At 40.6% G+C, this 13,457-nt stretch overlaps 2 protein-coding genes across 7 annotated transcripts in view; one reads left to right on the top strand and one right to left on the bottom strand.

Moving 5' to 3' along the window:
- Nucleotides 1-3,356, top strand: part of TRAF6 (TNF receptor associated factor 6) — a 56,206-nt gene extending 52,850 nt beyond the window's left edge. For both annotated transcript variants that reach the window (XM_044436596.1, XM_044436597.1), the window contains exon 9: nucleotides 2,669-3,356. In XM_044436596.1, the coding sequence (XP_044292531.1) occupies nucleotides 2,669-2,747 (79 nt within the window). In that variant the 3' untranslated portion in view covers nucleotides 2,748-3,356. The remainder of the gene's footprint in view (nucleotides 1-2,668) is intronic.
- PRR5L (proline rich 5 like) overlaps nucleotides 1-13,457 on the bottom strand; it is a 77,510-nt gene that overhangs the window by 10,971 nt on the left and 53,082 nt on the right. For all 5 annotated transcript variants that reach the window (XM_044436603.1, XM_044436605.1, XM_044436606.1 and 2 more), the window contains 2 exons: nucleotides 6,302-6,442; nucleotides 3,465-3,591 (listed from right to left, as the gene is read on the bottom strand). In XM_044436603.1, coding sequence (XP_044292538.1) covers nucleotides 3,465-3,591; nucleotides 6,302-6,442 — 268 coding nt within the window. The remainder of the gene's footprint in view (nucleotides 1-3,464; nucleotides 3,592-6,301; nucleotides 6,443-13,457) is intronic.

Raw genomic sequence — 13,457 nt, 5'->3', positions numbered from 1 at the left:
AGTTAAAGCATTCCCAGGCTTCCCACTCTTCTAAGAAGCTGCCAGAATAAAGTTCAATAGTAACCAATTACATCACTATGCCTTGGGGTGTGAGAGGTTGTGGTAAGGGAGAGGTCTCTAAGACCATCATACTTCCAGTGACATTTTATTTTTATTTATTTATTTATTAAAACATTTTTATGCCGCCCCATTCGCCGAAGCCTCGGGGCGGCTCACAACAATAAATAAAAGTAATTATAATATAAATTACAATAAATATAAACATTAAAAATCCAAAAAATACAATACAAAATAAGCCGCCCTGGCCAGATAAGATCAAATAATACTAACAGTTAAAATGCCGCTTAAATAAAAAGGAATATCTTGGAATAGCACAAAATCAGGTTCATTTCTAATGACCAGCAGAAAATGTTCAGGTTAAACCATTTTGGCTGGTCTTACTCTGAATCAGAGAGGCAGGAGGCTACCGAAGATTAATCTCTGCTATTTCAAGATATTGCCATAGCATATATTTTCCCCATCATCACCCTTCTACATTCTTTTGGATTATAGCAGTTCATAGCCAGTGTCCCCATGCCATTTGGATCTCTCTTCCTGGCTTGAAACCTGCTTTATCTAACCTATCCTACGGAGACACACAAGCTATTCCCCACAATGCTGCATAGCAAATACCTGCATCAAATCATCAAGGTTTTTCCTCATGAAATCTTGGAACTAATCAATGTGTGTGTACAGAAACAGAGAGAGACTAAATATTGATTGTTCAATCAGCCTTTATAAGAACTGGACAAATAAGGAATTTGCAAGACTTAGAATTGGGAGAGTAGATCACTAAAATAACTTTCACTCATTCTCCCAAACACAAACATGGAGAAAGTGCCTATGATTTTAAAAACTAAATACTTTGCTGTCAAATAACATTTGTCATTCTCTCAAGCTACTTATTACCTTTCAAGAATGCTCTGGAATTAACAGACTACATGATGAAAACAGAAAGGGTGGATTGACACTCTAATTTGCAGTGAAGGCTAGACATGTCTACTCAGAAGTAAGCCCTGCTGATTTCAATGGGATTTATCCCAGATAAATGAGTAATGGGACTCATGTCCCAGCCATGAATTCAGTGGGACTTACTTCTGCACAGATGTTATAAAGATAAATAAATTAAATAAAGTCATGTAATAAAGAGCTACTGGATTCTGTCTGTGCAGTGGGTTGTCCAAACGGCTCGTTTCAGGCCATCTCTAGTATACTACCAGCGTTCCAAGTGCACCCCCACAGCTGCCTTTGAGTGACACGGTGCCAAGAATTTTTGCCTATATGCTGATGAGGGAAAAAGGCCTTCTGCATGCAAGGCAAATGTGGTTGAATCCATAATTTGTTCAAGGCCATGGAGTACATAAAACTGCGCTTTATGACAGCAACCTTTTGTTTTATGGGCAGACAAGAGGACAACGGGAGGTTTCACAAGAGTCACATGGGTACCTTTCAAACAAATGATTTCAGCAACAGCCGAGTCCCAGTACACTTTATCTTATATCCCTTCTGAGAGCGAAGGGTCATGATTTTATTAGCTGTGAAGAGCAAGCTATGCAATGATTATATTTGCATTGGGAGAGGTACACCAAGTTTACTGAAGACATGCATTTACAGCTGCTCAGATTGTGCACAGCAATCAGATATGGCGTTACCAACATTTTTGCTTTCCTAGCAGTTAGACAGCAAGCCCCAGAAAGGTAGCTTTCTAAAGACACAGAGAATTTTTGGAGATCAGCCTAGGTCTCCAAACCTAATAAAGATTAGGTAAGGCAGAACCCACAGGGAACACTGGTATATCAGCAGCTGCTATCATAACCACGACTATTGAAAAGCTAATCCCTCCAAATTCAGTGGGATTTCCTTTAAAGTAAAACAAGTTTTTGACTGGATCTGAAAGGCAACAGTAGGGCAGATGCCCACAGCACGCCAATGAAGAGGCCTTCTTGGACCCAGAGGGACTCATTTCCAATAAGCAGGATTGAGATGTAAGGATGTAAGAAACTTAGGCTTCTGCTCAACTCACAGGCGGCATTCTATTCCACTTGGACACGAACAGGATTAGCATGCCAGCTAAAGCAATACATGCCAGGACCAATGCAAAGATGTAACCGTGGATGTGAAAAAATCTGCATAATGTGCTTCACTTTTATGTAAGACTTAAGAGGTAGGCAGAGAAATGAAGAATGACCAAGACAACGTGGTTTAAGACTGGTGGAGCTGGAAGCAACAAAGTGCAACGAACTACACCTGTAGAGCCAATGCGATGAAGCAGCTCAAGTGCTGGGTTGGGGAGACCCGAGTTCTAGTCCTCTCTTAGCCAGGAAGCTCAATGGGTGAACTCAGGCCAGTCTGACTCACTTTTTAACCACCTCACAGGTTGTTCTGAGGCTAAAATGGAAAAGAGGAGGAAGATTTGCAGGAATCTGAGATAATTTGCACAAAGGAAAAAAGGTGGAATATAAATGCAATAATAAATGTATATGTATTAGATTCAATTAGATTAAGCAGCTGCATGGCCCCTGAAAGGTGGAATCCAGCAGCATCTAGAGGGCTGCCAATTTACCACTTCTTAACTAAATATGCCATTTATTTAATTCTACTGACATTAATATCATTTCTTTTCGCACAGCATAGAACAAAGTCCTGGGACAAGCAGTCCGTGGAGATCACAGATCACAACTGGAATGAAGTCCATGTTTTCAAACTGACTACCATTTCAGCTCCCCCAGCGATCAAGTGGATCACTGGACAATACATAGCCAATGACACTGTGTAAACCAGAGGCGTGCACTTCCAACAAGAGACCAGACGATGAACACTGGAAAGTTCCCTTAAAGGCCAAAGGCAGAAGAACTGCTAAATACAGTTCAGACTCTAAGAATGACTGGTACTTAGTGAGAGGTTTTTGGCTAGTTGTTTTAATTAAATCTTAACCAACTACACAAACAGCTTGCAAAGAGTGAAAGTCTCACGGTTACTCAAGGCGGCTTGAGAAAAAGAAGCACAAGTTTTTTCCATGCAGCCAAATTCTGTTTTAGGCTACACTGATCAGTACTGACTCCAGGGTGATGCAAATTGTCAATCGCCTGCACGAAGATACATAATGATTAGATATTCTGGGTGTACAGAAAGACAGAGGCTTTTAACAGCTACCCGAGGTATGATAGAAGCACCACTGTTTATATACATGCCTTTTCTTTGCTCAACTGCTCAAGCTCAATTCTGAGTTACAACGACCTAAAGGCATAACTGGGACGAGAATGCACACTTTGGATACTGATTGCTTCTTTTATAAACAGCAACGAAACTGAAAATAATTATATGTCTGTCTTGCATTTATATTATCAGTCTCACATGATTTGCCAAGTCTCACTGAACAGACAAACAGCCCAGGAACTGACACATTTCAACACAGTGCATCTTACCTAGGGCACAGGTACTGCCAGGAAAACAGTGCTCTTCACACAAACCAAGATATGGGGAAACCACCAGTTTAACAAGCTCTTCCAGTTGCATGAAGGCCTTGCTGGGACCTGTAGGCTCATGGACTCCCTTTAACACAAAAAATAAAAAATACACACACATTTTAAACAATAATTCAGATACACATCTTTACTGATTCAGAAAAATACACCACTTTGGTTTTTAAAAACCAGTGTGAATAAAGAAAAAAAGGAAGTGCAGCTGGCCACATTCAGGGTTCCACCCAACCTCAAGAAAGCTTTAGACAGGACATTCTCACCTTCTCCTCCTTCAGATTTCCCCTTGTACTCTTCATTTTACGACTGACATTCAGCATTCTGTGGCTCCTAAGCATGGTCAGTCCTTTCCGGATAGTCTGCAAGTGTGTCACCTTACACTAAGGGGCTTTTTATATTGGCAAAAACTTCATTTTTCTCTTTTGCTCATAATATTAGAACCCGGGATCATCCCACGAAGCTGACTGGCAGGAGATTCCAGACTGATTAGAGGAAATGCTTTTTTACACAGTGCATAATTCAGCAATGGAATTCAGCAATGACCACCAATTTGGAAGGCTGGAAAAGGTGATTAAATAAATTCATGGAGGAGAAAGCTTTCAATGGCTATTAGCTGATGGCTATACACATCCTCCAAAATCAGGGGTAGCCTGCCTATATACACCAGTGCTGGGGAACATGAGTGGGAGGGAAGACCAGATGGACCCTTGGTCTGATCTGGCTTAGCTCTTTTTATGTACTAGGCATTTCCCATGGATATCATGCACAGCAGCTTGCTCCCAGGGCTCCCATCTGAGCTCCAATCCTGTCAATTTCAGCATGTTCAAGTTCAGTTACAGAGGATGTTTTCTGACTCACCAGCTGGAATGTGCAGAATTCTGTATTACTAGGTTGAAGGGATTAGAAAAGCCCCTTACTAGAAATCCAAACATATCAGTCAGTAAACTCCAACTCCGCTCCATGACTGGAACTGAACAATCACATATTCCCCCACTAGTTACTCTATTTAAATGATGATTCTGTTTCTGGGGTAGTTTAACAGTGAAATAAAAAATATTACAAACACTGAAAGCATACCATATACATGACTGTTATCAGTCACTAAATCTCCATGACAGTTTCAGAAGCGCCAGAGAAGAGCAAACTAGAACCTGAAGCAGCCATTCTAACGCCTAAAACACGAAAATATTTTATACCTCTTTTCAGCCACCCTATGGCTTGATATGAAGGTAAACTGTTCTACCAAAAGTGCCCCATAAAAGGACCCACTATTGAGAATGTTCCAGTATGTTACCCAATTGACCCAAGTTTGCAGATGTGACCTAATCAGGCAATCAAGCAAGATGATGGGATGACTGGACTGATCCTATGGTAATTGGCTCCAGGGCAGTTCAATTAAAGAAGAGACTCAAATGGCAAGAGAAGTAGAATGAGGCTAGGTTTCTTTCCAGCAGATTTTACCAGATGGGATAAAGCAATTCCTGCCTGCCCGCCCTGCCCCACCACTTCCTTGTTGAGGTGAACAGAAAAAAGGAGATGCAGCTGCAGCACTGTGAAGCCTCCAGGAGCCTGGCTTGGGCTTGGCCAGCGGAACACTGGTGAGGGGTGGTCTTCAGAGTGAACCAGAGAGAGACTATATGTTCAGGACTAAGCCATTGCTAACACTGGCTTTCCCACCACCCCGTCATGGATTCAGCTGGGATGGAATTTTACTTGTATGCACACGTAGCAAGGAGATGCAGGAGGTTCAGGGTCCCCACAGTAAGACTGTTGCTATTTTATCTTAGTGTAATTGGATTGCATGTTGCATTTATAACAGGGGAGGAGAGCCTTTTCTTTTCTGTTCAAGTAACAACATTGGTAAGATCTGAGAGGCTCTGGGTTGGATTTATTTTAGCGGAAAGCAAGATTGGCCTCCCACTCTGTATGATGAGGGATCCCCATCTGATATTTTAGGACTGTGGACTCAAGACCCACCCAGCTTAGGGGCAGGCAAGCCAGTCACTCACCACCAGGGTACAGGAAGAGTTCATATTAGCAGTTTCAGATATAGTGAGCCCCAGAGTCCTACCACTCTCTGATATGTGCCCAGCATGCAGGCCATACTTAGGGGTATCCTCAGCCAGTGACGTGGTCCATGCCCCTTGCCCCACCAAATATATTAGCCCACAACCAACAGTACATTGTGGCCAATCCACTTAACCCATCTGTTTCTGTGTCTTCATTTCTTACTAGCCCTTTCCCTGTGATCCATGCTACTATGGTAGCCATGAGCCTACAGTACTGGAATTGCTACTTATAAACTTAGGAATAAGTGGATAAAGATAGTTCTCCTACTAAAAGAACACAAAATAGGTCACATGATCAGACTATCCACAGAGATAAAAGGAAGCAAAGAAAATGCAAAATTCAAGAAAGAGCCCTGCAGTACCTTAAATTTGAACAAATATATTGTAGCATGAGCATTCAGGAGTCAGTGGCATGAAAAAGTATCTGCAATAAAATTTTATCCTATAAAAAGGAAAGCTCTTAAGTAGTCTATGATAGTTGCATATATTATAATTTAGAGAATACAATCTTTGTGAACAAAATTTTGTCAACAGGAGCTTTTTGGATAAACTGTTTGGGAGCCAAATAAAACTTCGTTAATATAACATGCATGACAATTACTTGGTTACATCTTTCTAGAACGCACAAATAAGAAGGCTTTCCAGAACTCCCTCACCACTTGTCCATTAGTCCTCTAAGCAAAGCACGTAAAAGAAGAAGAAACCATTCCTCACTTGTAAAATCAGTAGCATCTGGACAATAGAAGGTGGGATGCTGCTTTGGAACTGAGGAAGGATCTCATCCAGCTTGACTCTTAGCAAGACCAAGTCTCGGAAGCCAAGCAAGGCGATCTGGCGGATGGTCAGTTCTTGACCCTGTACATAAATACACAGGGAGAGAAATAGTAGAAAAGGATCACCCATTGCCACAAAGATGCATTCAACTGTATTTGCTAACTACCACAAACTTAACGATAATTGCAAGCAATCAGTGGGGTCAAATGTTATCACAGAATAACTGGAGAATGAGGGAGTAAGCAGGAACATAAGGTGGAATAGAAGTGGTTAGAAATAAAAAGAAGTATGTCTGATCCTCTTGAGGAACTGTACACCTGGCCACAAGAATGCAAGTAGAGAGATACTTATAGCAAACAATTAGTGCTAATAATGTGGGAGCAGGAATGCTCCTGACATGGAAAAGCATGCCATAGGTGGTACACTTCCAAATATTTCAACAAAACATTCACAAAAGAGACCTGAGCTTTACCAAAATCCATGCCAAGTTTCTTACTTCAGCCTCTGTGTTCAATTTACAGATTTTTAAGGCTATTAAAAAGACCAGATGTTTCATTATATTAAAAAAACCCACCACCTTTGCAATAGATCTAGTATTTCAGTACCCATTCTTATAGCTTAACAGCAGTGTTATTTGCTACTCCATTAATCAAGCTGATGCCAAGATTAAGCAGTTCAAAATCCCTTCCTACTTGCTTCCTACTCCTTTTCTCCTAGCAAAGCTAAACTATGCCCTATACTCTCCATGGGAGTTATGGTATAGCTTGCCAATCTATAACAAACAAAGCAAATCTCTCCCTAGAGGGAATCTATGTTTGTTAATCATCAATTCATAATGGAGTTAATGATACACCTGAAAAGTTCATCAAAATGCAAAATAAGAACATAAGCTAATGACTCAGATGCACCTTTTGCTCTTACAAAAAATGTTTTGCCCTAGTTTACACTTCAGAAGGTGTTGGTGTGGGGACAGGAAGGAGTCAGGCCAGTTCTGTAGAAAGTATGGGATGGAATTCCCAGAGGGCCACGGCATCAGCTGTGTCAATGTATGATCTCGATCCAGCTCAATCACTTTAACTCACAGAATTACTAGATTATTCAGAAACTGAAGCAAGTGCAAACTGTAGCAACCAGTTTGCTCTCTGATGTGTGCTTTCTTGGCCAGTCTTGTGTCAACTGCCTGTTAGTTTCCAGCCCAATCCAAGGCTACTTCCTCCCATATGTCCACAGTTTAAGATCTTTGGATAGTCTTTCATGTGCCATACTATCAAGGGCTTCTCTCCATGAAGCACTTATTATGCACTTGTGATTCCTCACTCATGACAGGTTGCAAGCCTTTTCCACGGGGCTTCTTCCATGTTTTCCTGACATGTTCATAGCATTTTGTCCAGCAAGGAAACCCAGGCATTATCCAACGTGACGCCATTACTTGCTACAGAAGCCAAGTGTATTGCACGTGGTGCTGTGTACTGCTACACAGAACACAGAGAAAGGTGGTGGGTGCGGGGGACTTGCACAAAGAACACAGGAATCTTCCTGCTAAGAAAATGGAAGACACAGACTTTAAAGCACTGGGTCAAGTTCCTCATGTACTAACACCCACAAAACTTAGGCTGGTGAGAATATGGGATAGGTCCTTCTCTGTGAAAGCACCACCTCGTAGAACTATCTCCCAAAGAAAGTTAGGCAAGCCCCTTCCCTATTAACAAGTTTTGTTCTATATGGTCCTTATAGGATTTTAAATCGCCTCACTCCGAATAGTTACTGAGGTTCTTTCTTGCTCTAAACTTCTGCTTTTAATGTTTTCAGATTGCTTTTCACATATTTTTCATGTCTGAAGTTTTTTCATTGTGAATTATTATAATTATTAATTACATTTCTATACGGCCCACGGCCAAAGCTGTCTTGGCAGTTCACAACACCTACTAGACCAGAGAAAGAATCATAAACATACAAATAAAGAAAGAATGTTAACACCTGTATAACGTACAGGGGGAAATCTATCATGGGGGAGGAACAAGACGTTATCTCAGGACTGAAGGGGGACATCTGAGAGGGTGAACATAGAGATTCCTCCAGCATTGCTGAAATCTCCTCCTGAAGGTCCTTTTCCTCCACTGTCACCACCAGCAGGTGGCTATCAATGGCTACAAGACCCGTTGGCTACAGGCTGCCTCCTGTAGCAGAGTCAGTACCCCTATGTGAACACAACACTGATCTAGATGGACCCTTGGTCTGATCCAGCAGGGCTCTTCCTGTGGTCATTCCAGCAGACCAGGCTGAGGGAGAAGGGGAAACAAGCCCCTCTCACCAGCCCTTCTGAAATTCTTCCTCATGAACCACCAGAAGCAATTGCTGTAGGCTGAGCTGATGGAGAGCAGAGCTGTTCCACCAGCCCTATTCAAAGAATTGATTTTTCTCTGTCTCTATTCCTTTTTTCTCACATGTTGCATCTTTTTTTGGTTGTTTAAATGATTCTGTGTAAGCTGCTTTGGTAGCCTTCTTGGCTGAGGAATAGCATAAAGTATTTGAAAAAATAATACATGCATTTGACGAGAAATTTGTGAGGTAATAGAAATATGTGGACATCTGCTGGGAAAAATCAGGCAGGGTAAATTGGAGCTTAATCCATCCTACACCCATCAATTCCCACCTAGTGTCCAAAGTCATTTTATCCAAATTGTGTTCACTTCTATTTTGTATCCTGGCTGGTGGATAGGCATGGGAAAATGCAATCTTTGAGTAGAAGGGAACATGTAAGAGATAATTGTTGGGTTAAGTACAATTCTCCTGACCACAGATCCTCTAAATCTTCTTGCTAATGTTCTGAAGAAAACCACAGGGTTGGGAACCCATTTCCCTCATAATCTATGGTTCTTGTTCCTCACATCATCCAATGTTACAAACATCCAGCATTTTCCTTCAGGAACTGACTTAGCAAAACAAACAATCCTATCAAAATACAGATTGCATGCTTGGGCTTCCTCAGAGCTTTCTAAGCTTGTAAAGTTGTGCCACCAGCTCTGTAAACAGCATTATCTAATCCAGAATAACTTCTGTGACACATAATAAGGATCAAAGCCCAGTCATGACTGTTATTTCCCCCCAAACACACAAACAGCCTCTTGAAACTCAATTCAAACAAAGACATTGATATACTAAGTTGAACTACCAGAACTACCTTCTGACACATTTTTTTAAAAGTTAATTCCCCAAGTTTTAAATTATACGCAAATTCCATTTTACACATTATACATGCAACATGCAAGTCACTGCAGTTCAGCCACCCTTGCCTGAAACAATCCAGGCATACTTCCTTCCTAGGTTAGCATGCTAGCCATACTTGGTTTGCCTTTCCCCCAACAAGTCAGAGCTGGAAACCTAAGATAATTGTTCCCGCTTGTAGGAGGAACCCGGCTGGAGCATGTGACAACATGCTGGGTCATTTATGACAACCTGGGATTTGAAACAAACAAACAAATGGGTTCTGTGCACAAACTGGGCTATGATCTCATGCCAAATTGTCTACTTGACCAGCTATGTAGTTTTAGGAAAATCAAATGCTTATCCTCGTAACTTGTGAAGAACACCTTGTTAAATTAATGGGAGTTCCACTCACAGACATTTGGGACTGGAGAAATTGGTATAGAATTGTACATTTATCTTTTGTACACTAGAGGATGCAGATGTGGGTCCACTGCTATGGTTTGCATTTAATCACCCAATTACCCTCTAGTTTTATGGTTCAATGCAGATGAACAAGAGTCCTGTAATGATACTGTAACAGTACAGCAAGGTTTTTTCTCCTACATTCCCCACTTCAGCTGCCCAAATTTCTGTTTTCTAAAGTCTCTCACCCTTCCATGGACTTCAGATTACAATTTAGGAATCATTAGAATGCGGCACATGTGAGTTATTGATAAACAATCTATTTTATATCTTTTCTCTTTCATTATGTCATTCTTTCAACCGCTCCCCCAATATTCAAAATAGTTAACTTAAATCATACAAACTGATTGGTCTTTCTTTTCTTTATTTAGGAAATAGAGGGACAAAAGCCTAGCGTGCCACAAAATTGCACTGACAAAATAGTATGTCAGTGAAATTTTGGCAGGCTGCATGTTATTATGAAGCTTCCACTGATTTACTGAAATTTTAGCAAAGCATCTGATAAAGTTTCACTTTATATTTTCATTAGCAAACTACCTAAACTACCTAGATTATGTTCTCATCAGAGAGATTTCTCAGCTATTACTGGCTCCTCATCAAACCCGGTGGTTTTCAATGGGATGCCCCATGGCTCTGTCTATGAACTAGCACTCTTCAGCATGCTTATTAATGTCTTAGGGTGCAGCCCTATGCATGTTTAAACAAAACAAAACAAAACAACAAAAAAGAGCTACAGTTTAAGCATTTCCAGCTAGCATGCCTGACTGGAGAATACTGGGTTTTGTAGGGCATTTGTTTTGTCTAAACATGCATAAGATTGCAACTTCAAAGTGCTTCCAAACAAGGCTTTACTCTGCAATTGCCCTGTCTCCTTTTCCCAACACTTCTCCCATCTTTTCTCTTGCAAGAGAAAATCAAATAAGCATCAAAAGACTGAAGAGCTGCACAATTACTTATGACTGGTAGCGCTAGGAACTGTCTGGAAGTACCGTTTGATGAAGGATGAGAGGGATCCTTACAGAATTTGAAGATGATGTCCAGGTTGGGGGGGGGGGGGGATGGCGCTAGCTATTCCCTTGGAAGACTGAAATAAAATGTAAAACTTATGGAAGAATGGAAATTAGTCAAAACCCAAATAATTCAGCTGAAGCAATGCAAAATACAGTAGCCAATGCCATCCATCCACCAGTGGAGCCTATCATAGCTTCTGTTCTAGGAGTGGCCAGACCCATCAATTCCTTTCCACAAGTGCAATTCCACAATTCCTTTCCTTTCCTATTCTATAGGATATAGAAAGGTATCCTATAATCTGTGCAGTGCTACCATCTGCAGAAAGAGGTTGTAGCACTGCACAGATGTAGGATGCCTTTCCTGCCATACCTTTCTAGGATACCTTTCATTTTCAAACTCGTTTGAAAATGAGTTTTGGATTGTGTCAATGACAAGCTGAACCTATGGCAGCAGTGTGATGCAGCTGAAACAAAACAAATGCTAATGCATTATTTTTAGACCATTCTTAGGTGTGGGTCTAGGTTCCATTAAAACCCAAAAAAGAACCACTTTCTGAACTGAAATGTAAACTTTCATCAATCTTGCTCTGTTCCCAACACCCATTTTTGGTTGTCTGAGTCTCACCTGCATAATTTCTAAAATCTTACCAATCAACCATTTGAGAATTATCAATACAAGCATGCATGTCCATATGGGGTATTTAAATTATTATGAAATTAGCACTCCCATCTCTTTTCTTTTCTTTTATAACTTCTTTTATATCTTTTATATTTTTTATTTATTTTATATTGTTAATTTTAATTTTATATTGTTATTTTTGTATTTTATTGTGTTGTAAGCCGCCCCGAGGCTTTGGCAAGGGGCGGCATAGAAATGTTCTAATAAATAAATAAATAAACAAATACCTTATAGCAAAGACAAGCAACTTATGGAGCGCCAGATGCATTATTGGCCTACAATTTTTATCATCTCTCATCACTGATTCCATTAACTAGGCCTGATGGAAGCTGCAGACCAAAACATCTAGATGACCCTAGCTGCCCACCTCTATATTATGTGGAAGCATCTTATTGTCCTTAATATCCAGAATTTCAGTATCTATTATTTAATATCTAAGAAAGGAAGTAAAGTCATCTGAAATGCATGCATTTCACCTGCCTGCACTGCTACACATACCTTCTGGCATCTGCTGCAAGTATAGGTAAGAGACAGGGAAAGGGAGGGAAAGAGTGAGGGAGAGAGAGAAATACATCATGGAAAGTTAGTATTTCTGTAGCAAGAATAATCTTTTCCATTCCTCCAGGCCTTTGGGGAAACACCAACTGGAAAATGGTTTGTATGATACAGTGAGGTTTACCTATTGACATTTTGGAATGGGACAGAAAAAAATTAAGCAGCCAATACTAGATTCCCAAGGGCTGATATAAAAGCAAAGAGAAAAGTGTATAACCTTCTTAAGAATTCCATTCTGCAGGCAATTTGTATTGCCACTAACGTCGCCTGCCCAGAAAAGATTGTTTCCTTGATTCACAAGTGAAGCTGTTCAGCTCCTTAAGAAAATTATTACAGAGAGGCCCTGTATCCATGGGGGATAGATTCCAGCCCCCCCCCCCCCCGGCATGGATGCCTGAAATCATGGACGGTAGTGAACACTATATATGGTACATACATTTTTTCCACAATTTCACAGAATGAACCCTGAAAGTTACACAATAGTTAGGATTATTACCCTGGTCAGCAAAAAAAAAAAAAACAATTCTTAGAATTGTTGGCCCTTTACTGAAGCCAGCAAAATCAGAGGCCAACATAGATGTAGTTGCTTAGACTTCCACTGTAGTTCTACAATCAGATAGGTAAACATTTAAGGAAATAGGCAGGTCCTTCCCTCTCTTTCACCACTCTGAAAACAGAATCCTGGACTAGAGAGGTATTTGGCCTGATCAAGCACTCCTGTTCTCATGTTCCTCCTCGCTCTGTTTCTATGTATTCTCGAATACAGATATAACTTACTGGAATGGAGTAGGGGTGGATAAGTGTTGTGTACTATTTGCAAATATTATAAGATTCACTCAAGAGAGTTAGCATATCCTTGCTCTGCTTCCACATACATACAAAGGCTCCTGTGTATGCATAAACACATTATTTCATTTGTATACACCTCAAATAACATCCTTTGGGCTTTTAACAATAAAAGTATATCCTCCAACTGTGGATTCACCAAAGGTATATTGAATATTTTGGCAGAAACTATGGCTCACACATAGAGACATACCGCTAACCTTTAAGGTCCCAAAAGAGTGTGTTCTTTCAATTCTAGCAGCCATGTCAAGTTGCACCTGCCCTCTAACCTACTCTATCCATATTTGTTAGATAAACAAGTTTAGCAGAATATCTGGTAAACTCTGTGGTTTTATAG

This window comes from Varanus komodoensis, unplaced genomic scaffold (genome assembly GCF_004798865.1).
Source record: "Varanus komodoensis strain SLA01 unplaced genomic scaffold, ASM479886v1 scaffold3, whole genome shotgun sequence".
NCBI classification, from domain to species: Eukaryota; Metazoa; Chordata; class Lepidosauria; order Squamata; family Varanidae; genus Varanus; species Varanus komodoensis.
The sequence above is the reverse complement of the archived record's forward strand: the minus strand, read 5'-3'. Positions and strand labels throughout refer to the sequence as shown.